This window comes from Siphateles boraxobius, unplaced genomic scaffold (assembly GCF_051911475.1).
Source record: "Siphateles boraxobius isolate OS27281-9 unplaced genomic scaffold, OSU_SipBor_1 13, whole genome shotgun sequence".
Taxonomy (NCBI): Eukaryota; Metazoa; Chordata; class Actinopteri; order Cypriniformes; family Leuciscidae; genus Siphateles; species Siphateles boraxobius.
This window is the reverse complement of record NW_027508733.1, coordinates 8,970,489-8,998,178: the sequence shown is the minus strand read 5'-3', so window position 1 is coordinate 8,998,178 and position 27,690 is coordinate 8,970,489. Positions and strand designations below refer to the sequence as shown.

At 43.2% G+C, this 27,690-nt stretch overlaps 2 protein-coding genes and 1 long non-coding RNA gene across 5 annotated transcripts in view; 2 read left to right on the top strand and 1 right to left on the bottom strand.

Moving 5' to 3' along the window:
- Positions 1-27,690, top strand: part of LOC143735269 (uncharacterized) — a 103,578-nt gene that overhangs the window by 9,004 nt on the left and 66,884 nt on the right. The gene's annotated exons all lie outside the window — the stretch shown is intronic.
- On the top strand, positions 10,574-12,404 carry LOC143735566 (ribonuclease-like 3). Of its 3 annotated transcripts, none has more exons than XM_077225738.1 (2): positions 10,574-10,778; positions 11,854-12,404. In XM_077225738.1, exon 2 carries the CDS (start codon positions 11,857-11,859, stop codon positions 12,298-12,300), a length of 444 nt encoding a protein of 147 aa, XP_077081853.1. In that variant the 5' UTR covers positions 10,574-10,778; positions 11,854-11,856; the 3' UTR covers positions 12,301-12,404. The 3 variants fall into 3 exon arrangements, with proteins under 3 accessions (XP_077081853.1, XP_077081852.1, XP_077081851.1); XM_077225737.1 differs by having other exon boundaries at positions 11,851-12,404; XM_077225736.1 differs by lacking the exon at positions 10,574-10,778 and adding an exon at positions 11,458-11,608.
- On the bottom strand, positions 15,677-17,209 carry LOC143735565 (uncharacterized). Its single transcript, XR_013203228.1, has 3 exons — positions 17,117-17,209; positions 16,578-16,651; positions 15,677-16,320 (listed from the first exon to the last, which is right to left on the bottom strand). It is a non-coding gene; the product is annotated as an uncharacterized LOC143735565 (long non-coding RNA).

Below are 27,690 nucleotides of genomic sequence, written 5' to 3'. Positions count from 1 at the left end.
AAGCGCATGTTAGAACAGCGCATCTGCAGTGAATGACATGTTTAACCGGCAAGGCTTTAAAGCACATGCAAATAATTAACTTTTGTGAACTCACTGAACTGATGTGTCTCGTTCCTCTGCGTTAACATTTGATGTGAGTATTTGTCGCGTTGTACACAAATGCTGTTGAGACAAAGGGGCCAGAACTGCAACTGATAGAATGCACGATATACATATTTCTACAAAAGCAGTCAGCTTGTTTGGAGCAAGGATCATAGCGCAAATTTGAACTATATCGATATATGCAATATGGTCTAATTCCATATCACATTTAAAAATATATATATATATATATTTTATATCGATATACCCCCATAATAGTAATAAAGTTGTGACAAAAAAATTATCAGGGAGGAAAAATCTGAGGGGGCACGTGCCCCCTCACTTTGAATGGGCATGACACCACTGTGTTCTCTCTCTCTATTCTGTTTTCCTCTGTGCTGCTGCTCTAGCAGACTTTCTGGTTATGAATCAAAAGCCTACTCCATCCATTGGCTTCAGCAGGAAGAAGCCCAGCAATAAAAGCAGCCAAAGAAGCACAGCAAGCAGAAACTAGGAGGTTTCTCTTCTCCCCGTGGACTCATTATGTCCTGCCCCAGACAGCTTGCCATCTGTTGCTATATGATGGGAGAAACGATACTCGGTTACTAACGTAACCTCGGTTCTCTCTAGAGAGGGAACGAGTATTGCGTAAGTTTAGCTTACGCTACGGGAAAGATTCATCTTCTCGAGATACTGAAGCCAAAAAATTATCCTTAATTTTGTATAACTTGTCAACGCAGTGCAGCAGCTAGCAGACCTAGAGCAGGCCATCTCGCGTGCTCATTGGCTGCCCTGCGGGCAACTGCTGCAGCCTACCAGTGCGCCCGGCGTGACGTCACACCCAATGAAGGGCGCCCGCGCCTTTATAGCGTCACAGCCCACCAGATAGGCGTGGCTTAGCGTATAAAATAGGGGCTGTAGGCTGAATTCTCTGGTTTTTCGACGACTGAAGCGAAGTCGCTCGTGGCGTGAGCACGGCCGGTTACGCAATACTCGTTCCCTCTCTAGAGAGAACCGAGGTTACGTTAGTAACCGAGTATCGTTCTCTTACGAGAGGTTCTCTCGTATTGCGTAAGTTTAGCTTACGCTACGGGAACACTTTGTCAACGCCGTGCGCGCCAAGCATCCACATGAGACCCCGAGCTTAAGGGGAACCCCATAAGTGGAAAAAATAAGGTGGCCAGCCACGCGGGCCATCACTTGTACATAAGCACACATAGGGAATACAGAGCAGCGCGCCGGTCTGTATAGTCATATGGCACATACCCTACTTAGTGCAGCTCAACCAGGAGAGCTGAGTCATGAACGTGATCTGAGCAGGAGATCTGGGCAGAATACACCTCTTTTCAGACTGATAACAGTTTAGCCTGCAAGGCAGGAACTTCTAGGTTATAAAACCTGACAAAGGTAGACGGGGAGCTCCAGCCCGCCGCTACACATATGTCATGGATAGAAATTCCACTGGACCATGCCCACGACGAGGCCACACCTCTCGTGGAATGAGCCCTGATGCCCAGAGGGCATTGCAGGCCTTTTGACGCGTAAGCTGCCGCTATAGCGTCCACTATCCATCTGGACAGGCTCTGTTTCGAGGAGGCAAGCCCCTTGGCGCGCCCACCAAACGAAACGAAAAGCTGTTCCGAACGCCTGAAGGAGGCGGAGCGCGTAATGTAAACCCTCAGCGCTCTGACAGGGCAGAGGAGATTCACATCACTTTCGCTGTCAGATGCTGGCAGAGCTGACAGCGAAATAACTTGCGCTCTGAATGGAGTGCCCATCACTTTAGGGACATAACCATGTCTAGGTCTGAGGATGACTTTAGAGTCATTTGGTCCGAACTCAAGACACGACGTGCTGACAGTCAGCGCGTGCAGATCCCCTACACGTTTTACTGACGACAGTGCAGTCAGAAAAACGGCTTTTAGTGATAGATATTTCAACTCCACGGAGTCTAGTGGTTCAAATGGAAAAGCTTTCAGGGCCTCGAGGACCAGTGAAAGATCCCACATGGGAACCGACGGGGGGCGCGGCGGATTCATCCTTCTAGCTCCTCTAAGGAAGCGGATGACCAACTCATGTCTTCCCAGTGACTGGCCGTGCGTCGATTCCGCGAATGCTGCTACGGCCGCCACGTAAACTTTGAGCGTGGATGGGGATCTTCCCTTATCCAACAGCTCTTGTAGGAAAGTGAGCAGATGCGCCACCCCGCATGTCCGCGGGTCCAGACCTCTGTCGGTGCACCATCCAGAGAACACCGACCATTTAGACGCGTAGAGCCTTCTCGTGGAAGGGGCTCTAGACTGCGTGATCGTGTTCATCACTCCTTCTGGCAGGGCAACGAGTACCCGTTGATCAACCATGCATGCAGAGACCAGCGCTCTGGATGGGGATGCCAGATCGTGCCATGAGCTTGAGAGAGGAGATCTGCCCTCACCGGAATCGGCCACGGAGCTGTATGTGACAGCCGTGCCAGTTCCGGGAACCAAGTCTGATTCTCCCAACGCGGGGCTATGAGGAGCACCGAGTGGCGCGTTTCCCTGATCCTCTTGATCACCTGTGGCAACAGAGAGACCGGAGAGAAAGCATATAGCGGGAGGCTGGGCCAAACCTGGGCCAGCGCGTCCTCGTCCTTCGAGAAGAACATCGGGCATTGAGCGTTGTCTTTTGACGCAAACAGGTCGACTTCCGCTCTGCCGAATAGGCGCCACAGTTTCTGGACCGTTTGGGGGTGCAGGGACCATTCCCCTGGGGGAACATTGTCCCTGGACAGTCTGTCTGGGCCGTCGTTCAAATGGCCAGGCACATGCGCCGCCCTCAGCGAGCGCAGGTTCGTCTGTGACCAAATAAGGAGGCGTTCCGTCAGATTGCAGAGATTTCTGGATCTGACACCGCCCTGACGGTTTACATAGGATACCACAGATGTGTTGTCCGAGCGGACAAGAACATGCTGGTCCTGTACAAACGGGAGGAAGCACTTCAGCGCGTTCTCGACCGCTATCATTTCCAGACAGTTTATGTGAAAACCCTTCTCCTGGTCTGACCACTGGCCAAAGGCCGGTCTGCCCTCGAACAGCGCGCCCCAACCCGAGTTGGACGCGTCTGTCGAGATGACCTTCCGATAAGAGATGGTTCCCATCATTACTCCATGCTGGTACCAATCGGCCACTAACCAGGGCTGCAGAGCTGTTATGCAGGTCTGAGTCACTCTGATTTTCTGGCCGCCAGACACCCAGGCTCGGCGAGGCGCGCGAGCGTTCAACCAGCGTTGGAGCGGGCGCATGCGCAGTAGGCCCAGCTGGAGCACCGCTGCAGCTGATGCCATACAGCCCAAGATCCTTTGAAATGTTTTCAAAGGGAGAAAGCTGCCCTTCTGGAAAGATGCGGCTAGGTGGCGAACACGGCGCGCGCGCTGTGTCGATAAACGAGCCGTCATGGTCACCGAGTCCAGTTCTATTCCTAAAAAGGAAATTGACTGGCTGGGCAGTAATGAGCTCTTGGTCCAGTTGACCGTGAGACCCAAGCTTTCCAGATGACTGAGAAGCACTGTTCTGTGAGATAGTAGTTCTGTCTCTGACTGTGCCAATATCAGTCAATCGTCCAGATAGTTCATTATGCGCAGCCCCTGACTTCTCAGGGGGGCGAGCGCCGCGTCCATGCACTTTGTAAATGTACGGGGTGCTAGGGACAGGCCGAACGGCAGGACGGTGTATTGATATGCCTGACCGTCGAAGGCGAATCTCAAAAATTGCCTGTGACGGGGTACTATCTGAATCTGAAAATAGGCATCCTTCAGATCTAGAGAAATAAACCAGTCCCTCGGGCGAACGTGCGCGAGGATTTTTCTGGTCGTAAGCATTTTGAACGGTCTTTTTACAAGCACTTTGTTCAAATATCTCAGATCTAGGATAGGTCTGAAGGCTCCGTCCTTCTTGGGTACGAGAAAATATCGGCTGTAAAAGCCTGACTCGCTCAGAGAAGGCGGCACCTTTTCTATAGCCCCTTTGCACAGCAGCTTTGCTATTTCTGCGTGAAGTAGGTGTGCTACTTCCGCATTCACTATCGTCGCGGTCCGGGCTTGAAAGCGCGGAGGACGGCGAACGAATTGAAGTGCATAGCCCTGCTTTATTGTGCTCAACACCCATTCTGAAATCCCTGGGATAGTTTCCCACGCAGCTATGTGAGCCGCCAGGGGGCGAATGGCCTCCGGGTTCAGACCGCCGCCATTTGCGGGCTTGTGAAACTGAACCGGAGCCGCGCTCTCGGTTCTGGGCAATGGCCGCTCGCTGACAGCCGAGACCGGCTGACTTATGTGAGATGTCCCGATCATAAGGGATGGGGAACATACTTTTGCCACACTTTGACGCGCGAGCAGCGCTCTGGGCGGGAGAGCTCTCTGTAAGCGTGAGCGCGCGCACGCGGGCACGAGACTTACAACTGTATCTGACGCCCCGATCATAGTAGATTGGGAGCGTTTTATTAACGCCCTGTGTTTCGTGATAACACTTAAACGCACAGGCGGGACCCGGGGGAAGGTTTGTGTTAGCAAGCGTGAGCGCTCTCTGGCGGGCACGTGACTTACGTTCATAAGCTTTTTTGATCGTGTAACAGAGCGGGCAGATAGTGGGCACAGACCTGTGGACACATTTCTTACATTCAACACTCGAGCGGCTTTTCTGCGCTTTATGAGAGTGTGCTCTGTGAGTGACACGGGATTTTGAGTGCTTATGTGTAGGGGTGAACACTGGGGCGTGGGCACATTCACTACACTTAAAACACTGACGGCGTGAGCCGGACCAGACATTATACTCTTTTTGAGATTTCTCTGGGTCGCCGTGAAAACGGCGTTTGTGTGCAGGCGAGAGGGTGAATAAACCGGCTCGTTGGCTGCTAGTTGAACCACTGCAGTAGCCTGTTCGAAGGGGACTGACAGGGAAATGAACTTTGACGGCGGTCCGGCCGCAGCGGGACACGCGCGTCTTTTCTCTCCCGCTGTTAGGAGGGCTTCGCGTGCTCAGACTTCAGCGTGAGCCTTTGCCGAGGCCCTCTGGGGGGCGGCGGTCTGCGACGGCTGTCTGAGCGCGATCTAGGGCGGCCGCCCTGACGTCGCTGCGAAGGCTGATGCTGAGGCTGTGCTGGACGCTGGGTGCTGGTTCGCACAGGAGGCTGGCTTTGTCTCTCGCGAGAGCGGCCTGTGGCGGAACTCGAGCGTCGCGGCAGGAAGAGGTTCATGGCCTGCGTGGTCTTTTGCACCATAGAGAAGCGGTCAACAATCCCGTTCACCGCTGGGCCGAAGAGTCCAGTGGGGGAAAGCGGCGCGTTCAGAAAGGTGGCTCGCTCAGTTTCCCTCATATCCGCGAGCGTTAACCAGAGGTGCCTCTCCGTCACGGTTAACGCGGCCATGGCTCGTCCGATGGCCTGGGCTGCAGCTTTGGTGGCGCGGAGAGAAAGATCCGTCGCGCTTCTCAAATCCGTAACCGCAGCTGGGTCCCGGCCCTTCTCATCCCATTCACGGAGGAGGTCGGCTTGCAGGATCTGAAGCACAGCCATCGAGTGTAGAGCAGACGCGGCCTGGCCGGAGGCGGCATAAGCGCGGCCGACCAAGGCGGAAGTGGCTCTGCAGGCTTTAGACGGGAGGGCTGACCGTGACCGCCATCTCGCGGAGGGCGGGCAAAGGTGCGCTGCGACCGCCTCTTCCACAGGGGGAATCGCTGTGTACCCTTTCTCGGCGGCGCCGTCCACTCGGGAGAGCGACGCGGAGGCCTGTGACTGAAGTCTAGCCGAAAAAGGCGAATTCCACGACTTCGTCAGCTCCGCATGAAGTTCCGGCAGGAATGGAGCGGGCCTGGTTTCTGAAACTGCGCGGCGGCGACTTTGAAGGAAGCAGCCGTCGAGCCTGTTCGGCGCGGGTTCCTTCGGCAGTGACCACTCGAGCCCGAGACGGTCGACAGCTTGCGTCAGCAGGCGCATAAGTTCCGCGTCAGCTCCAGCGCGGGTACGGGCGGATTCCTGGATTGACGAGGAGGCGGAGTGAAGCGACCATTCCTCGCTGTCTGATGCCAGGATAGAGCAGCAGTCTTTTGTGGCGTGTCCCACGGACTCATCCTCCGAAGTGACGGCAGTGAGGCTCGCAAGCGGCAGCTGCGCGTCAGTGAGGAGAGGTGGGGAAGGCGAGAGCGAGGCTCGAGGGAGGTTCTCCGGCGAGCGCGTCGCTGTGGCCACAGGTTCCGGCTGTCTCAGGGAACGGCGCTTCTTTCTGCGCGGTCCCACAGGAGGCGGAGTGACTGCTGTGGTGTTGAACGCTTCGAGTCGAGCCCGCAGGGTCGACAGCGGAAGCTCCTCACAGAGCTCGCAGCCCCCGGACGCGAGGGCGAGCTCTGCGTGTTCCAGGCCCAGGCAGAGAGCGCAGATCAGGTGGCGGTCTCCGGCGCTGAGCGGGGCTTTACACGAGCCGCAGGAAGTGCGAGGCATCTTTAAAAAGACGCTCGCTGCTCTTTTAGAATGATTTGCAAAAAAGGATACGTCGCCGGATAGCGTAGCTCGCACGGATGGCTGAAGGTGGTGAAGACGGCCGGCTTCCTCAGCGCTGTCCTAAGCTGGCTGTTCGCTGTTCGACAGCGGCGGTGGCTTCTCTCAAATCCAGCGATGCGAAGAGCTCGCTGAAGAGTCGAAAAATCAGAGAATTCAGCCTACAGCCCCTATTTTATACGCTAAGCCACGCCTATCTGGTGGGCTGTGACGCTATAAAGGCGCGGGCGCCCTTCATTGGGCGTGACGTCACGCCGGGCGCACTGGTAGGCTGCAGCAGTTGCCCGCAGGGCAGCCAATGAGCACGCGAGATGGCCTGCTCTAGGTCTGCTAGCTGCTGCACTGCGTTGACAAGTTATACAAAATTAAGGATAATTTTTTGGCTTCAGTATCTCGAGAAGATGAATCTTTCCCGTAGCGTAAGCTAAACTTACGCAATACGAGAGAACCTCTCGTAAGAGAACGAAACTTTTCATTTTGCTTCGGAAAATGATTCAGTTTTGAATCGCCGCACGCTGGTGACCTCTGCTGGTCAGAACAGTGCAAATGCAGGGAAAACTCTGTCCAAACATGCATTAAAAAAAAACAATTTTTCAAAACAATTGCAAATGTTTTATTGAAGGTGTAATCTGTTGAATGCAATTATCATCTAATACGATTAATTATTAAGTGTCTTTATAATATTTTATATTTTATTAAATTTTAGGGCAGTGTTGGTCGTTTAATGGTGAGCATGGTTAATCAACAGTCAGCTTGTTTCATGTAGTTAACTACTAACATTTATATTACTTATATTTTGCAATGTTTTGCATACATGTATTAAAGTATAAATATACTGAGCTTTGGCCACTTTGAAAAAAAAATAGGTTTAAGGTTTTAATGCATTTAAGGTTCTGCTGGTGTTCTTACAAATGTTAAGAGGTGACCTTTCCTCTATGTCTCCATATTTGTAGTGGTCGGTCTTATCAGAGGCCCAGCTATGTGCTAAGATAGCTAATCATGTCTAAGGCCCCGTCCACACTACTGCGTTTCGTTTAAAAACGGAGACCTTTTGCTACGTTTGCACCTCCCGTCCACACTAAAACGGGAAAAACGAAGACCCAAAACGGAGAAGTTTAGAAACGCTGCAGCTCCGTTTTTCGTTTTGAATCTCCGGAGGGCGTTTTAGTGTAGACGGGACAAAACGGAGGAGTTTAGAAACGATGACGTAGAAGGTCACGCTCGGCTCTATGATTGGGTGTCATCACCCATGACGTATCCTTCCCTGATTCGTCAGCCACCCATCACATGTCCCGTCACCGGAAGAAAACAAACAAAAACATCCTGGACTACGTAGCTGATGTTAGTGAGTGCAACATGGATAACGAATTACAAGCGTTACTGACTTTGATGTCTTTGTTAGCAGCTGTTGTGCAAGCAAATTCTGCATTTTACAATGCTATAACTGCCTACATGCGCCGGAGGCAAACTATTATTCGAGCGATCTATGACAATTCCCGTGTGCAGCGGCGGTCCATGAAAAGAAATCTCTGGTCTTCGACATTTTCTAATCTTTGCAGAGGTAGCTAACGTTACTTGCTTCCTCATCAAATCTGAGGAATAGTCCATCCGTTTCCTGTTTACACCGGCACGCGCATGCACAGTGTTGGAGAATGGTCACGTGATCCGAGTTTTCAGTCGTTTTAATGTAGACGGAGATCAATTCTAATACGCAGCTAAAACGCTGGTGTGGACGGAGATCGTTTTCGTTTTAATTCTCCGTTTTTAAACGAAAACGCAGTAGTGTGGACGGGGCCTAAGATAAGTTCTTCAAAGCTGCGAATAACAGCCAGTTCATGAAAAACTAGTTTCAGTCCTCCATGGTTTTCCCACTAGATTACAGTTTTCATCATGCTCCAAGTTTTATAGGGGGTTGTAATTATTGAAAGGATTGCAATGTTTTGGTTGGTGGATTAAGTGGCTGGATGAGCTAGCTGCTTGAATCAAGTAATTTCTTTACACATAGTATCATCTTTTCACCCCAACATGAGTGAAACTGGTACTACAAACATGACATTGCATTGAATTATACTCTGATCAAATTTCTCTTATTGACATTCCATGGTGGGAATCATGTGAATAAGATATTGAAACGCCATATTTTTCTCTCTTCCTACCTCTGTTTTGCCAAGTTGGAATCTATACTGTATGTAAGCTGACATAGTTTTCTCCACATGCATATATGATGTTTGACATGCAGTTTCTCCCAACAAGTCCTCTAACCCATACAACCGTATAGGTCATTTGTTCATTCTCATTTAGTCAGTAACTATGAGTTACGTCGAGTTATGCCTTCCAGTGCCTCGCGTAAGCTGCTGATCCCAACGCACCTGTGGGGAGGAAGAAGGACAGGGCTTACACAGAGAAGTCAATCAGTACTGTTCCTACTTGTCCAATGCAGTGAGAATATTGGACAACACTAGGAAGAGACAGGATCTGAATCACAAATGACTGCAAAGGGAGCTCTCTGCAGGGCCGGTAAGACCAGAGAGAGGTCCCAAGAGGGGATGGTGCGAGGTTGAGGAGGGTTCAACCTCCTTGTGCCTCTCAGTAAGCTGATTACCAGGTTGTGCTTTCCCACCAACTTACCTTATACTGCATTGTGATGTGCGGCGATAGCAGCAACATACACTTTCAGGGTGGAGGGAGACAGCCTTCATTCCAACCTTCTTGCAGAAAGGAAAGAATGACTCTGATTGGACATTTTCAGGGTCCTCCTGGTGAGAAAAGCCTGATTCAACGAAGAGGTTCCACTTCCAAGCATAAGCGTGCCTCGTAGAGGGGTCTCTAGCTGAAGTGATAGTGTCTACTACCACTGAGGGTAGGTCACTAAAAAACTCTGGGTCCTGTCCAGAGAGGAGCTATCACAAGGAGCTTGAGTTCTGGAAACCAGGTCTGGGTCGGCCAGTACGGTGCAACCAGCTTCGTCCTCCCTAACCTTGCACAGGGTCTGTGCGAGTATAGGCTCACTGGGAGGAACACATACTTGTGTAGGCCTCGGAGTAAGCTGTGTGCCAGTGCATCCATGCCAAGGGTCACCTCAGTCAGGGAATAGAACAACTGGCACTGGGATGGTCCGGAGCGGCAAACAGGTCCACCGGAGCAAGTCCGAAGCGCCTCTAAGCGACCTTCCTGGGGGTGGAGTCTCCACTCTCCCGGGAGCGTGAGGTGCTGTAAGCTGCACATTTGAGCTCAAAAGCCAGAGGAGGAGATGGCGGGCGAGTTACGACATGCAACGGGAGCGTAGACCACCTTGGCGAATGATGTACGCAACGGTCAATGTGTTGTCCATCCGGATTAGTATACGCGTCCCGCATCAATGGGAGAAACCGATGGAGGGCAAGGAATACTGATAGAAACTCGAGGCAATTGATATGCCACTGCAGTCGAGGTCCCGCCCAGGAGGCCGAGGCTCCATGCAAGTTGACCACGGCACCCCAGCCGGTGGTGGAGTTATCTGTTGAGACGACAACATTCCTGTACACTTGTTCTAGGGAAACTCTGGCCCGTAGAAAAGCAAGGTCTGACCACAGGCTAAAAGCCAGAGAGTGATAGCCATTCGGATCGTGCCATGGTGCCATGCCCATTTCGCGGGACTCGGTTGTGTAGCCACTGTTGAAACGGTCTCATATGAAGTAATCCGAGCAGTGTGCCTGTGGCTTCGGATACCATATGCCCCAGGGGCCTCTGAAATCGTTTCAGTGGGACTGACGTCCTAGCTTTGAACGACTTCAAGCAGTTCAGCACTGACTGAGCACGGCCGTTCGTGAGACGAGCTTTCAGGTTGACCGAGTCCAACTCCATACAGAGAAAAGAGATCCTCTGCACGTTTGCTCTTTTCCCAGTTGACCTGAAGCCGCAGATGACTGAGCACCAGGTCCCTGTGTTCACACAACTGATCTCACAAGTGGGCAAGGATGAGCCAGTCGTCGAGATAGTTGAGGATGCGAACACCCACTTCCCATAGAGGGATAAGTGCTGCAGGGCGGCAGGGACAGCACGAATGGGAAGACCTTGTACTGGTATGCCCGCCCCTTGAATGCAAAGCGTAGGAACGGTTCGCTCCTGGACCACTAGGTTGGACATCATTTGACCAAGGGACGACACAGTGGCTTTCGTCTCACTGAACAGAGGTAAGAAGGACTTCCATCCACACTGAAAATCACATTGTTTAGTTTTATTATAATTAAAAGTGTAAGTGAGAAGAACAGTCGTGCCAGCACTTAGATATTTTGTTTCTTTTTCATGTCCACACACTGAGATAAATCAACATTTATGAACAGAATTGTTTAATGACTAAGAGTCACATTTTTGTGTATTTAGTGCAAATGGTTGTCATAATGTAGAGCGCCCCCGTGTGGTACATTACCCCACTGCGGAAAAATATTTTACATTTGGGATGTTCTAAATCTCCTTTCTGATATGAATTTTTATTATAGCCTTGTGTGTAATTAGACCCTAATAATTAGACCCCTACTGCATTGTCTGCATTCTTACATTGATTGTGAACGGCAAGAATAGATGATTCACATGCGAGTAACACAATTTGATCATAATGTGCTACTTGATCTGACAACCACCGATTTAGAGCAAAACAATCAAATCAACAGTGTGAATCCCGACATGATATTTGACATAATTAAAAACAAAAAACAGAATAAAGGAGCTCAGTTGTGGTAGAAACTGGACTCATTATGTTTTCCTTTTTGAATATTTGCCAACAACAAATAATGGTGATGAAATTCCCATCAATCAAGATCATGTTTACCTTGTCCAGTGTTTAAAGGTCACATTAGGTTTGAAATAAATACTCCAGCTGTACTGATGGACAACACTGAAGTCTAAACTTGTGTTTGGAGCAACTTGTGTTATTTTGGGTTGTGTTCATTACCGTGCTGTTGATTACCATAAAGCCTTCAGTCAAAAGAAGACAACAAAATATTCATTTACCCACAATAACAAGGTAAGAGCTTAAGAACTTTACTTAGCAAGATATCCAATCTTTTTTTTTTCTTTAACACTAATACAGAACAACAAAAGGATCCGTGTGTGTACGAAACAGTGCACAGCTGGGTTAATGTATAACTAAGATTCGTGCAAGTAAAAACAAAGGACGGGTCTCAACAGTACTATTTTCTTAATCACACATAAACTGCTTTATAAGTCCAATGTCAGTAAAGGTGTTTTGATGTGTGTATTGTTCAGCAGGTCATGGAGATTCATCAGTCTGCTGTGATTCTGCTGATGCTCTTGTGTGTGTCGTTCTCCACTCATGCTCAACCAGCACAGATAAAGCCCCGCTATCAAAAATTCCTCAATCAGCATTTCGGTCCTGATATGAGTGAGCAAAAGTGTGACAGTGAAATGAGAAAGAGAGGCATTACTGGAACTGAAAATGGCTGCAAAGATGTCAACACCTTCATACAAGCAAATTCAAATAATATTAAAGCAGTTTGTGGCAGAGGAGGAACTCCACAGGACGGTAACCTGTTTAAGAGCAACCAGCCTTTTCCTGTGATCTCATGTACATTACAAAGTGGGTCGAGACCCCCAAACTGTAAATATGGTAATGGAAAGAAGTCGACTCGTTATGTTGTGTTGGGGTGTGAGCAAGGCTGGCCTGTACATTATGATGAAGGCAAACTTAATTTATAGATGAGTGGATGAAAAGAGCCTCTCAGAGCTTTAGAATACTTTTCTAATCATTTGTTCACTTCTCATTTTCTGTATTTCTTTGTTTTTCAAGTGCAGAAAAAAAATCAGAATCAGTCACGAAGCAATTTTCAATTTTCTTTTGAAGAGCAGCACACAACGATAATATCTCCACCGTCTCTCATGATTTACCTTAAATGAGCATAATGTTAAAATAACTTTACGTTATTTCTTTAAGTTAATGTTATATTCTCCACTTCTTCATGCATGTCTCTGTGTGTAATTGTGCTTATCATGTGCAAGATTCGGATAGTCTACTGAATTTTAGCACTCTGTTAACACTTTTTGAGCATTAAAACACTTTTGAATGGGAGTAGTGAAGAGCAAAAACAGATTAGGGAAGAAAGACGCATATGTTTTTTCCACCTGTCTGTAATCCTCAATAAAACTTCTCTATACCCTTAAACTCGTCTGCTGGATTGTCTTGCATCTCAGCAACACCATAATATTGTGCACGTAACACATTACAAGTAACGCATGTTACCTTTTTGAGAAAGAAATTGTGTGTGTTCTAACGTATTGGATCCATGCATCAGGTCTTAAAGAGACTGTCTAATTTATTTCATTTGTATGTTTCTTGTATTTGTCATATTGATTATAATATGCATCATTGTATATTTTACAGATAAATAATTAAATTAAATAACTTTATTGTGATAAAAAATTACATAAAAAAATATTAAATTACTCATATGATGAAATAAGATGTTGGTTCAGCCACCTCTATGCCAACCTGTAGCATTGCTGCTTTTAGTTAGTTTCTCATCAAAACTGATGAACACTACACTAAAGAAATTAACGACCATAAAATATTAATTGTAAATCATACATTGTATTTATTCTTAGCCCTTGTGCATCCTTATGGACATTTTTGTCATAAAATTCAGCTCAGGTGTGTATTTTTACTGGAATTTTACTATTTCACCCCCATTTCCTTTAAACAATTTTTTTTTACTACAGTAGGTACACAAAATGGTTCCTCTCAGTGCCTTTTGGACACAAATGTCTGCATTGAAACCCATTAAAACTGCCTTTTTCAATCTCAGGGCAATTTAACTATAAAATGAGGCAATCTTTGTTAAGAGGCTTTCATTCTGTTGGTGTCACGTTTGTGTCTGTTTTATTCTGTTCCGTTTAGATCTTAGTCACATGTCTTTTGTTTTCCCGCCACTCACCCGTTGCCATATCCACCTTCATTAGTCCATCTTCATCACCTGTGTCTTGTTAATTACCTATTATCAACTGTGTCACCTGGACTCTGTTAATCTGTGTTCATTAGGGTGTGTATTTCAGTTCCCCTGAGTTCAGTGTTCATTGTTGGTTATTGTTTGTGTTTAGTGCACATGTTGTTGCCTCACTTACTGTTTTGCGTTGTTGGATTCTTTTGTTCTAGTAAATAAACTTTGTTACCCTCATCTTCTGTGGATTACTGTGTTACAGTTGGCAAGACTTCAAAATTTAAATGTAGGCCTACTTTTCAGATGGTGCCATTTTTTCAGGTTTGGCATATAAAGCAAATACTCGCTTTATTCCTGTTTTCTGCTTCTGCATATAGAGCCAATTGGATAAATTATGTAACAATAATTGTGTGGGTGTTCTGGTATAGATGTCAGAGTGTGGGTTGTATGTGTGTAATAAAAAAAATGTGAATGTGTGCCTAATATTTGAGAGAGAGAAACTCTACTGTAAATAACAAATCAAACATCTGTGTCCCAGTGGAGTTTTGCTGGCATCTAATGGGGAAAATGTGATACTGCGGCAAAACAAAATCTTACTGAAAGCTAATTCTTTGAGATATCCACCTCAAATTTTATTCACTTCACCCTCTGCGCCGATCCTTTGTGCTGCTCCACAGGGATCCATTCTTGGCCCTCTTTTGTTTTCCCTCTACATGTTACCTTTAGGCTCAATATTCAAGAAATATAACATAAATATCACTGTTACGCTGATGACCTCCAACTATATCTCCCAATCAAACCAGGAAATGACTTTTCATTAGACAACCTCTTCACGTGCCTCAACGAAGTCACGACCTGGATGACAAATAACTCTCTGCAACTGAATGAAAATAAAAACCAAAGTGCTTCTATTGTATCCAACAACTCTTAACCTACACAATCATGCAAAAAATCTTTGGAGTCTATTTTGATTCTCTTCTCCAATTTGACAAGCATGTAAATGCAGTTGTAAAGAGTAGCTTTTTTCAGCTCCGATCTATAGCAAAAGTGAAAAACTTTCTTTCTAGTAAATACCTTGACATTGTTATTCATGCACTAATTTCCTCTCGATTGGACTACTGTAATTCTCTGTACGTTGGCCCACCTCAAACTACACGGTCTCGGTTACAAATGGTTCAAAATTCAGCAGCCAGATTGTTAACAGGAACTAAGAAAAGGGATCATATCTCCCCTGTGCTTGCCTCATTGCATTGGCTACCACTAAAATTTAGAGTCGACTTTAAGATTCTTCTTTTTGCATACAAGGCTCTACATAGCTCGGCCCCAGATTATTTATATTTGTGATCTTATTGGCCCATACACAGCCTCTAGGTCACTAAGATCTTGTGACGAGTCACTTTTATCTGTCCCTCGCTCTCGGTGTAAATCAAAAGGTGATCGAGCTTTCTTTGTAGTCGCCCCAAAGCTCTGGAACAATTTAATCAGGACCTCTCCATCTCTGGTTGCTTTTAAATCCAGCTTAAAAATCTATTTTTACTCTCTTGCATTAGAGTAATGTTGTGTATGTATTTTAAATTAGTCGGTGTTCTACCTTATGTAGGCTATGTACACTATATCTGATTTTGATACTTGATTTTTATCTCCTTTTTTTCTACTACTTTTCTCTTTATTTTTTTATTGATTTATTTTATTGTACTGTAAAGCACTTTGGATCAACTATGGTTGTGTTAAACTTGTGCTCTATAAATAAAACTTGACGTGACTTGAAATTTGGAACACAAATTGTTTTGATGTGTGGCTTTGATAATGTTCATAAATAATTTGAATAAACTTAAACCTATATAACTTTTTTTTTGGGGGGGGGGGGTACTTTAACATTATTTATTTTTTTACTTCAGCAATAATCTGCCACGGGTCTTCTTTAAAATGAGACCAAACTGGAGTCCTACAGACCTTTGTGTAACTTTTTTAATTGATGCACAGGGGTTAAAATGACTTCCACACATTGACAGAAAAAAACAGGAAATCACCTATCAAGGTATCAAAAAGGTATGAAGAATATTTTTAGAAGGAAGTGTAGGGTCACAGCATGAGTATAAGATCATGATGCATATGCACACAAATTATATGATATTTTCATATTTTGAAGCAATATCTCTATAATTTAAGACATTTTGTCAAACACCAGCATTGATGAGCTCAGTATTTTTAAAGCAGGTTTTCTGTTGAGCAGAAGTCAAATGCCTTCATGTGAGCAGGAATGGAAAAAGCCCTTCAACCACAGGCTATTTACAGACACACTATTCATACAGATGCACTCAAACTGACATCAAACACACACGTCTAGCAGTAGAAACAGTCTCATGAACAAGCTGTCCATCCACCCAACAGATCAAACCACGTTTATTTAAATAACCGAGACCACAGCAGGTTCTCCACTCCTTTCGATGAGTGTTTTGCGTCTATGTTTTTCATGAGACTTACACACATGGTCTCTTTAAGACTTTAAGAGCCAAACATAAATTTCTCCAATGGGCCGAACAATTTAGATCATTAGATAATTTGTTAAATGTCCTTGTAATACAAATCAAGTTCTTTGGCAGTTTTTAGGAGAACATTTCATGAATCCATCTTTAAGTATCACACTTTAAAAGGATGATTGGTTCTCACTAAAAGTTCAACCATAGACGCAGACATGAAGGTTTTCGCTGGTCACACAGTTGGGTCTTGATGCTTTTCTCATTTTGATTGGTGCATAAATCACATGAACCTCGTCTTTTACTTTCTGTAAAAAAACACATACAAGAAGATAATAATAAATGTGATAGGTTCATCCAAAAGATTGCAATGTGATAAATAGTTTTTTTTCTCTAAGTACGATAAGTGTTTCTTGCATGGAATGATGCTCTTATGGCTCTTATAAATATCTGATATGGTGCTGTTATGTGTGATGTGATGGAGGATTATGCAGACAAAAACACTGATCTCCATCTGACTCACTGCTGAAATGATACAAACACAACAAAAAATAAATAGTCTTACCGATTTCTGTGCATTTATTTTGTAGAACGCCGGTTCAGCGTAAGTGATCTCGTCTTCACGAGCCTCGACTGTTTCTACAACAATAATAGATGCATTAAAACTCAATCCTACCTACATCTGATTTTGAAATAAGGCATTACACATTTCATTAAATGTTTGACACTGCCATTTTTAAATAAGGCTTCAACAAATTGAATTTGTCATTAGGCGTTTTTCACACAAAAAAAGGTACGAACAGAGTATGTGTTCATCATTACTTAGATAGACATTCTTTACACATCATTTGTGAAACCTAAAGAGCGACATTCAGTGTCGTTATACAAAGAGACATGTATTCTGATGAATGTAATCTACAGAAATTGCCCAAACACAATCACTACACATAATTCTGGTTTATTTTTATATAAATTATCTAGAAGCTATGTTATGAAAATAATTGTTTAAATTATAATTTAGGGCTAAAAGGGCTATCAATCTACTAAAATATAGTAGCCTATTATTTGTTATAATACTTGTTAAAGTCAGTTTGTAACTCTTGCCTTCTTTGTCTGTTTTTCTTTCTTTTCTTTTTTTGCAGATCCAGAAGATCCCGACTGCAACTACAACCATCAGAGATCCAGCAGAGATCAACACTATCAGAGACACTGAGACTGGAGGAACTGAAGGAGAGAGTCATTAGTGTGAGTGAATCTGTAAATACACACATATATCATCAGTGCTGTGGTACCTGCACATGTGTGACAGAGTGTGTTGATGTCCAGATGTGTGGTCTGGTTGCTGATGGGATTGTTCAGCACACAGCTGTAGGCGTTTTTATCCTGATATTCCACCTCCAGAGGTAGAGAGAGACTGATGCTGAGATCACACACACTGATGCTGGACAATACACTGATTCCTTTGTACCAGGAGAGAGTCGCATCACACACATTCAACACTGATGAACACACCAATGAACAATTTGATGAAGATGACGATGAAGAACATTGTGAAGAGTTACTGCTGATGACAGGAACAGGCAGACGAGCTGGAAAACATAAGCAAACTAACAGAAATCTAGATAAATCTATTTGACAATCATATAGAGCTGTTCACATCCTCAGAATCAGATTTATGCATTTCTATGTCAACACTATCAACACTAAAATGAGTCTGCATCAGTCATGGGGTACGAGTAGAGCTCTGTTAGTTGTTTAAGTTCATTATTATTGTAATGTTCTGTGCTTTGAGACATGATGTAATTTAACGGTGTCTCTTGTGACGCTCTGCTCTGCTGTGTGTGTGTGTTCATGTGTTTTGAAGGATGCGAGACTTTGGAGACGCTCTTAAGGAACTTTCAAGATAAGGTATTGCTATCCGTTGTGAAATAGCACAGTACCCTACCTTTAAACCCTAATATTACGATAAAATTATTAAAACAGTTTACAGCTTTAATAACAGAAGAATTAATGCAAGTGGCTTTATAAAATTATAAGCTTCACATTTCCGCTTTTAAGTTCTAAAAGTTTCCATTGACATAGGCTAAGCGCTTCACCATAACCTTGAGTTTTTCTTTCATTTTGATAGTGATTAACATTATGGCACAAATGCTGTTGTTGGAGATTAATTTGTACTAAATATTCCTTTAATAAAACAAGAATATGTGAAGCACAAGACAAATGATGTCTACTCACCATAGACAGAAACATTGAATGTTTTTGTTGTCGTTTTTGCTCCATTTATTTCTAGTTGATAAACTCCAGTATGTTCAGTTCTGGTGTTTGTGATGGTCAGAGATCCAGTTTGATCGTCCAGCTTCAGTCTGTCTCTGAATCTCCCATCAGGAACATTATATGTGTTGAAGATTTGCTTCTTTTTCTTCATTCTAAATATGAGAGACTTTTCAACTCCAAAAATCCACAGTATATCTTGATCTTCGTGTATTTCAATAGCATCAGTGTTTAGAGTAACAGAATCTCCCTCCATCACTGACACTGAATCACCAAACACACCTGATGAACAAACAGATTTTACACAGATTAAGGCTCCTTATGGTTTACAAAGCCAGAAATCAGCTGAAGATTTGATAGTTTACAAGTTGAGCAAATCCAGAACAGCGGCAGAAAAACAAAACTAAATGAACAACCACGTAGAGTTTGTCGCATCACTTAATGTTAAACACAGATTAACAAATCAAGGATTATAATTCTAACCTGGGATTAAAATTAATCTACAGTTTGTTTTGTCCACCATGATGGATTCGCCATTGCAAATAAACATCAACAATGTTAATATTCAATCTCCTTTTTTACTGACCAGAAACTTCTCGCTGACATCAGTAGCTCTTGCAGAAAAGAAATAAATGTGTTAAGTGTCTTTATAAACCACTTTCATTAAAGATAGATTGTCAGAATCAAGAAGACAGAGCACCAGCGCTTACGTGATTGCCTGGAAATATATTTATAGTATCAATTAATGGACTAAGGCAGCATTATTTTAATAAATGACAGATAACCAGGTCCAGATTAAGAACATATAACAATCTAGGCCCCCTTTATAGTGTGCTTGCTACCCTTATTATTGATTTCACAAATGTCAATTTTAAACAAGCACGTAACCCAACACTAATACAACTGACATTCATACTAAATATTCTAATATACTTATTGCATTAAAACAAATAAATCCATTATTAACCCAGATATGAACTCAAAGCAAACAGGTTTCTAAAAAAAAGCTTTTGAATCTTTTTACGAAGCGTGTAGCAGCCACTGTACTACTCTAAATTGAAAAAAAAAAAAAAAAACATAATTTTTTTTAAATAATAACTTACCGATCAGACTCCAGTAGCAAAAACAGAATAAAACAAAGATGTGAAACATGTTCTTCAGTAGTTCAGTGTCTGATGAAAATATCTGCTGGAAACAATCTATATATGTGTGAATCCTCCCACGACACAGTTTGGCCCTCCTAGTCTCACACGTGGTATTTGCACATGATATAATGTTATAGTTCATGTTATATTCATAGTTATAGTATAATGTTAACTATTCAAATTCTACTGATTTTAAGATGGTTATGTACAGTATATTTATTCAGTTCTCAATTTAGTGTTAAAAACCAAAGTAAAAAGTTAAAACCGTGTCTGATCTCATAGTACAAGTATTGAAGTTCATCTTCTGAGTCAAACTGAAACCTTGGTTGGTGTACTTGAGAAATGTGGTTTGATCTGGACCATCAGCTATAGGTGAGAGTGTCCGTTCAGTGTATGTGTGTTTACTATAGGTGAAAAGTTTCTTCCTGCCCTGCTTTTTATGAAAACGAGCAAGAAGGTGGCTGGCCGCACACTGAATTCAGTACAGACTACAGAAGTCTATAAAAACATTTTCTTCTTTCTGGATTGCATATTGCAAAAAGTGCAAAGTGGATTGAAACCAAATGAACAAGAGCAAACGTTTCAGCACATTGCTATCTTCAGTGTAACAAACATTCACCCTTTTGTTGTTACGGGTCATCAGCTGAAAATAAAATCACCTGCTTTTTATGAACCTCACAGTTAATGCCCTCACAGAACAGCTTTACATTCAAATTAAATACTTAATCATAACACTTACTCTAAGCCTAATAACAGTCAAGTCAGATTCAGAGGTCAATATAGACTCTCTCACACCAGCTAAAACCCTTTCTGGCTCCGCCCTGATTCAGTAGCCATGCCCACAACTCTCGCCATAGGCTGAGGTGAAAAAGAACAGATATGAGCGAACCGCTCTCAATGGCTACATCCGAAAACGTAGGCAGTGACTTGTTTACTCGCTGACCTATCAGGCAATGACTTTGCAGGCCGTGTTTGTGCACGAAGGTTCCTCACAAAGGTGATTTCAGACAGACTTCTGAGCCAGCATAACAGTTCTACAGCAAAATAGACTGAGCTTTGGTGAAAACTAAGTAAATCAATAGTGATTTCTCGCTAGAAATTACATCATAAGTGGAAAACATTGATCCAAAATTTACATTTACACAGAAACTGATGACCAGCAACAACTTTCAGACGCCATCTTTATTTTTCTAGCTCAACTGTCACCATGGACTGTAAAAAAAAGATGGACGACGCCCATTCACTCTCTTCCATTGGTGAGAAGTGAAGCTGCCAGTGTCCCGATATGGTGCTGACATCTCAGGACCTGAGTCTGCACAGTATTGATCTCGGACCTGCGTCTGCGCAGTAGTGATCTCGGGACCTGAGACTGAGCATAAGTGATCTCGGGACCTGAGTCTGCGCAGTAGTGATCTCGGGACCTGAGTCTGGGCAGTAGTGATCTCGGGACCTGAGACTGAGCATAAGTGATCTCGGGACCCGAGTCTGCGCAGTAGTGATCTCGGGACCTGAGTCTGCGCAGTAGTGATCTCGGGACCTGCGTCTGCACAGTAGTGATCTCGGGACCCGAGTCTGCGCAGTAGTGATCTCGGAACCTGCGTCTGCGCAGTAGTGAGCAGGAAGTAAAGCCGCAAAATCAAGGCCCTTCCCTCACTCTCGCAGAATCAATTGCAAGCACGCGCCCCTGCACTTTTTTCCGGATATGCCAGACCAGCACAATCTACTGCAGAACAACCCATTATGTCGGTGTGAAATAATTAGTTATGGAAATTTTGATATTAAATTTAAAGCTCCAATCTCCTCAGTCCTCCGAAGATCCCGAAAAAAGTCCGTTGGTGCAGTGACCACTTACCTCAGAGAACCTGTCAATGGTGCGGGTTCATCACAACCCGTCAAAATAAAAGTTTGGTTTAACCTGATAATGTATTACTGTTGTACAGTAGAATTTAGATATGTAAATGTAATAATAATACTAACACTAATAATAATAATAAATTATCATAAAAAATATTTTTTAAGGAATAATCACACTTTTTTTCTATGTTAAAAGTATCTTTATACTCAGTTGTGCCACATGTTGTTTGACAAAAAAAGTTTAATTTCATATAAGAACAATTAAATTAATGTTTTATGTCTTAATTTGACTGCTTCACAACACAGAATTTGGGGAAAACAATACATTTCAAAGAAAATAATATTTTTTTTATTGCTAAAATTTTAGTTTTTATTAATATTCAAACATTACAGACAATGGCTGACAGCGGCCAAGGCAGCTCTGGCATAATGTCAATAACACCTCTACAAATGACTTTATTTACAGGTGCTGGCACCGACTTTCAGGTTAAAATGTGAACGGTGCATCATTAATCAAAAAGTGAGGGATTTGTGGCAGAAGAAGTTGGACACGGTTAATAAAGGGAGACACTTTTACAACATACAAAATGTGTTTCTGATTAAAGTGATAGTTGTAATGTACCAGAAAATGTTGAGCATGTCATTTTGTGGTGTAATAAATAAAGTGCAGAGAGGATCATTTTAAGTGACAAGATGTATGTACGGATTAGAACGTAAATGGAATTTGGAAGGGATTTTAGGAAGGAATGAGAAAATTAGGGAGTGTTCTGACACTCTCTTTCATTTTCTAAGAAATACAGGATTAGATCACATTATATAGTTTAGGTTATAGTTATTTGAGTTATTTTCTCTTGCATGCAGTATGTGAGTAGGCTATGTATATCTGTATATATGTACAGGCTATGTGTGTATGTGGGTGTGCATGTATGTGTGTGTGTATATATATATATATATATATATATATATATATATATATAGGCTATGTAGTGGCCATTTGTCAACAAATGATGGAAAATTAAATTTAAATCAAACCTTCAAGGGTTAGTTCGCCCATTTAAGACATGAAGTTGTATGCAATCCTTACCAGCACTATAGTGCATACACACTGACCCACTCTGTAGTCACCTCCCTGGTTCTGGCCGCTGGAAGTTTTTCAAGAAAGTACTCCCGGTTACTTTCCGGGGCCTCAAAACTGTGCGTTTTTATACGTGAAAAAAATATTTGCGTTTCAAAGCTTGATTAATTTACCACACAAAAAACACGCCAGACAAAATTCATACCTCAGTTTTAATCGGCACTATTTTCTTTCCATTTCTATCAATCCGCGCTGCTGTCAACGTCAACAGTGCGCACGTTCCGATCAGCTGTTCCATAGTGTTTACACAATCAATTGACAACGACGTAAAAAGTAGAAAATGAACAATGGTGCGAACTTGTAAATTCCCAGGCTGTGACCACAAGAATGTGCCGGGATCACCGTTAAGATTCCATCGTTTTCCTGTTTCGGATGTAGCTACCAGACAGCTTTGGCTGGTTGCCATCGGCTACTCTGCGGGAGCTAAGGGACCGTTCGGTATTTATGGAAAGGGCCACCGGAGGAAAACAGGGGAAGGTCATGTCTTTTTATTCTTTGTTGAGGGGAGGGTCATTCAACTTTTTTTAGTCTAGGGGGAGGGTCACCCAACTTTTGTATTCATGAAAACAGCAACATTTCAAAGTGGCTTGTTTGGTGCATATTTTTCCCATGTAGCTTTATGTAGCTCTCTCGGCCTCGGTCCCCCATCACTATCAGATGGGTCTGACCCAACAAAAATCCAGTTTGGCGCTGCCTGACAGTGCGCGCGCACTTTAGTACGCGCTCAGAAAAAGTGCATCATGTACAGAACGCCAATTAAATGTTTACCCGGCATAGCTTTAAAGCACAAGCAAATAATGAACTTTTGTGATTGCGAATAAGTGCAGTGTCCTGTGAATGTAACTCTACCGCGGCATTAACATGTGACATGAATGTACGTTGAGTGTATTGGGACTGCGCAAGAACTGCAGCTGATAGAATGTGCATTGTACGATATAGCATATTTTAGTTTCCATTCTTATCGGATTTCCACAACAATGTTAGTGAGTAAATCTACTGAAATTGCCACCATAACAGTGGAGTGTGATGTGTTAGACGTAGAGCTACCACATTTATAGGCTACTATTATAATTATTTGAAGTTAACATAGGCTAATACAATATGCAGACCTACACCAAAAAACTAGTTGATGATAAATTCTTCAAAATTGGGCAATTCCAGCGTTATGGACGTGACATTTGCAGTCAAAACTTGAAATATAAATTATCAGAAAATGCATTTAATACTGAAACGTCTGTTTATATATCCATACCCCCTTAATAAAGGAGTCAAGACATTAGAAAAATATCAGTCTACACATGCGTTTTATATTTAATATGAGCGAAATACACATGTGACGTGACACAACAAATATTTAACTTTTAGGTGGCAAAATATTTTTTAATAATTCTATGAATTACACTGCGCAAAACAAAAGTAGGCTAATAACCGGATTAAGAAGGGTCGGCCTCCACAGAACATAAAATATTATTTTTTATTTTATTTTTCGTGTTTGCATTTATGAGGGAAAAAACAATGTTACGGACGTTACAGTTCTCTGTTACGGACAATGCCCGCTCTGAAAGCGACTTTAAAACTTTCACAGAGACTTCAGAAAGCTCAAAGCCTTTCTTTAAAGTAAATTTCGTTTTTTATTAATTGTATCTTAATTTTAATTAATGTTTCATCAACCAATTGCCTGGATTTAATAAATAAGAAGTAAATATAGTAGAAAATAGATCATCATGACACGGAGTCGCCGGCGCGTGAACTGGACTCTCGTCTCATAAATGAACCGAAACTCAGCGTATAATGTAGGCTACTTGCCTCACAGACTTGAGAAATATAGAAAGCTTGATGTCTACTTTTAAACAGAACATTTAAAAACAAAAAACAGACTGCTCTCTGCTAATGTAATCCGTATGAAATCTGCATTTCTCTCCGGCGCGTTACATTAAAGATCGCGAGTCAGCATCGTCAACTTCATCTTTGCAGCCGACACACTGACACAGAAAAACCTTGTTTATAAATAAACAATTAAAATCTCTCCTTGCTATTGACATATTCATAATCATTACTTTTGCCGGTTCTTTGTGGCAGCTTTAAGATACTTTATTGGGAGCACCACCCTTGTTACATGAACGCGTCTCCACTGCATCAGCACCGAAAACATGATTATTATTTTTTTAAATCTAAAATAAAAAATCATGATACAAACCGAATTATAGGTTTGGTCTATCGTTACAGCCTTAGTAAGATGAGAAAGCAGGAGTTTAGCAATTTGTCATGGTTGTAAAAAAAACAATGGCTATCTGAACATCTTTGCCAAGCGCAACCAGTAGCCTACGTAATCAATAAATTATCGGGGAGGGTCATGCCTTTTTTCACAATCATTTTGGAGGGTCATAGAAAAATGTATTACTGGCGAAGGGAGGGTCAAGTCTTTTTTGACTACAGATCTCAAAACTCCTCTGGTGGCCCCTTAAATAAATAACGAACAGTCCCTAAAATATCCAGAATCAAGGACTATCATGTGTGCAGTGCTCACTTCAGTTAAGACGATTACATCCCAAACCAATGTAATATTTGTTTGTGGGTGTTCTCGGGGCTTTAATCTAAAGATAACTTTAGTAATATATCAAATAAACCCTCGGACACGGACGAGTTCTTCTTTTAGACTCCTTGCTCTCTTTATTCTGCTTCTCTTTTCCGCTCTCCTTTCTGTACTCCCCGTCATAATAAAAGTCCTTCCAACAACATCCACTTTAACACAATGTACTGCTGAATTAACATTGAAATATTCAAATATAACATCAGCATTAATCTTTTAATATAATGTCCTACACTTTGAACTCTTACACTACTTCCCCCTTATGAAAAGAAACGTCCTCGTTTCCTGATATACAAAACAGAAAACAATACATCTGTAATAAAATATGATTTCCTTACATTTGTAATTCAAAACAAAACACTTCGGGGTAAAGAAAAAAAAATGCGAGAGAAAAAAACTATTCAGAATGCGAACATGAATCTTTAACAAAATACAAATAACACTTTAAATGCGTCAGTTTCTCTGAACTCATTTGACATTACTCCACACTTTCAACTATACTAAACAATCCTATACTCAAGATTTTTTTTTTTAGTTGTATATGAACAAGAATATGTGGAGATGGATATTAAAGGCATTATACATCCCTATACCGTGATGGAGGGCGCACAGTACGTCCTGACCTTGTTCTCATGCCATTTGCTGGCTGTGCTGTAGGGAGTTCTACATGGGATTCAGTTCTAGAACCCTCAGAAATGTCAACCTGAGCCTGAACAGGAGGTAATGGACCATCCAGCCTTTGAATCTGTTGAGTTGGCCGTACAGAGTCATGTAAAACATAAGGTCTGGAGCCTGAGAGTGCTGTAAGTGGAGGGCGTCCCATATGAGGGGATGTCATAACTGGACATGGATCAGGTGACCACACAGAGCGATAAGGTTTCAGCCGATTATAGTGAATCACTTTAGGCTTTGACCTAGAATCAAGCAGATCTTTCACTTTATAAGTCACTCCAATGTCACCTGTCGGTGAGTCCAACCTGCTCAAGACTCTGTATGGACCAGTCCATTTCGGAGAGAGTTTGTGTCTTGACATAGCTGGAAGATCAACCCACACAAGATCATTAGGTTGATAAGCCGCATGTCGGACATGGCGGTCGTAGTAATGCTTTTGCTGTGCTCCCGCTGTATGGATGTTATCTGCAACGGTGGTAAAAGCAGAGTGTAGTCGTCCCAGCATAGAATGTGCATATTCAGTTGGGGTTCCGGGTATAGCCCTGGAAGTTGCTGGGGGTACACCAAGAAGAAAATCAGCAGGTAGGCGAGCTTCTCTGCCATGTGCTAAGAAGAAAGGTGTATGTTTGGTTGAGGAATGAACACTAGTATTGTAGGCAAATTCCACCTGTTTTAAGTGGTCATCCCATTCCCCACCTTTGGTATACAGATATTTTGCAAGTTGATCTTTTATGGACCTATTGGCACGTTCTACCATACCATCTGACATTGCATGATATGGGGATGTCCGTGTTTTACGAATCCCAAGCAGAGAACACAGTTCTTTCACCAAATTTTGGTGAAATTTGCTTGTGACTATGTTTTGCATTTGGGCCTGCTGATGAGGTGTTTGTGGTCTCCTTGATTCACAAGCTTGACATTGGGCACACCATTGTGTAATGTCCCTAGACATGTGGGGCCAGTAGCATCTCACTAGAGCACGTTGCAATGTCTTTTGTGCACTGAAATGTCCAGAGAGTGAATGACCATGCAAAGTCTCAAACACGTTACGCTGTAGTGCAGGTGGAACTACAACCTGCAGAATCTGTTCACCTGGTGGAGGTCTGACTCTTCGACAAAGGACAGAATCTACAAAGGTAAGCCTTGCGAACTCTTTCCAGAAATGCCTAAATCCATTAGCTGCACCTTTGAGCGTTGCATATGGGGGTCTTTTCTGTGTTAATACCCATTTAGAGACAATACTCAAAACAGGGTCAGCTTTCTGAGCTTGTAGCATATCGTCACTATCCATACCCAGGCATGTAACACTGGAAAAGGTAGAGAACACAGAATTTTAAGGCTCAAACACAGAACCCGCACCAGAAGAAACAGGCTGTGCACAGAAGTAGGATGTGATTCGGCTACCTCAGTCTGCGTCGAAGCAGAAACTAAATAGACAGGCTTGATATCCAAGTCATTGGGAATGTTGCTCTCCCTGTCAGGTCGACGAGACATGGCATCAGCATTGGCGTGTTTGTGATCATGTCGGTACTCAATAGTCCAGTCATAGAGGTCGATCTCCAGAGCCCACCTTGCTCTGCGCCCCGTTGGATCACCATCCAAAACCATTCGTCTCAGACTAAGCAAGGGCTTGTGGTCAGTAATGATTTGAAAAGAATGACCCATGAGATACTGACGGAAGTGACGAATGGACCAAACAATAGCCCACAACTCCCTGTCATATGTTGACCATCGTTTCTCAGTAGGTGTCAGGATGTGACTGCCATAAGCGATGACACTTTCTTTGTCGTCAACATTCATCTGGGATAGAACACTTCCGATAGCTGTGTTGGAAGCGTCTGTGAAGAGCAAAAAATCCTTTGAAAAGTCTGGGTAGGAAAGAATTGGGGCATTAGTAAGTGCATGTCGCAAAGAATTGAAAGCTTCCTGTTCTGACTCAGTCCAAACAAACAACTTTGCTTTCTGGGTTAGCGCATGCAGTGGCTGTGACATTTGAGCAAAGCAGCGAATA

Bases quoted from the DNA above. Each gene is read 5' to 3' on its own strand.
- LOC143735566 (XM_077225738.1), top strand. From the start codon at position 11,857: ATGGAGATTCATCAGTCTGCTGTGATTCTGCTGATGCTCTTGTGTGTG.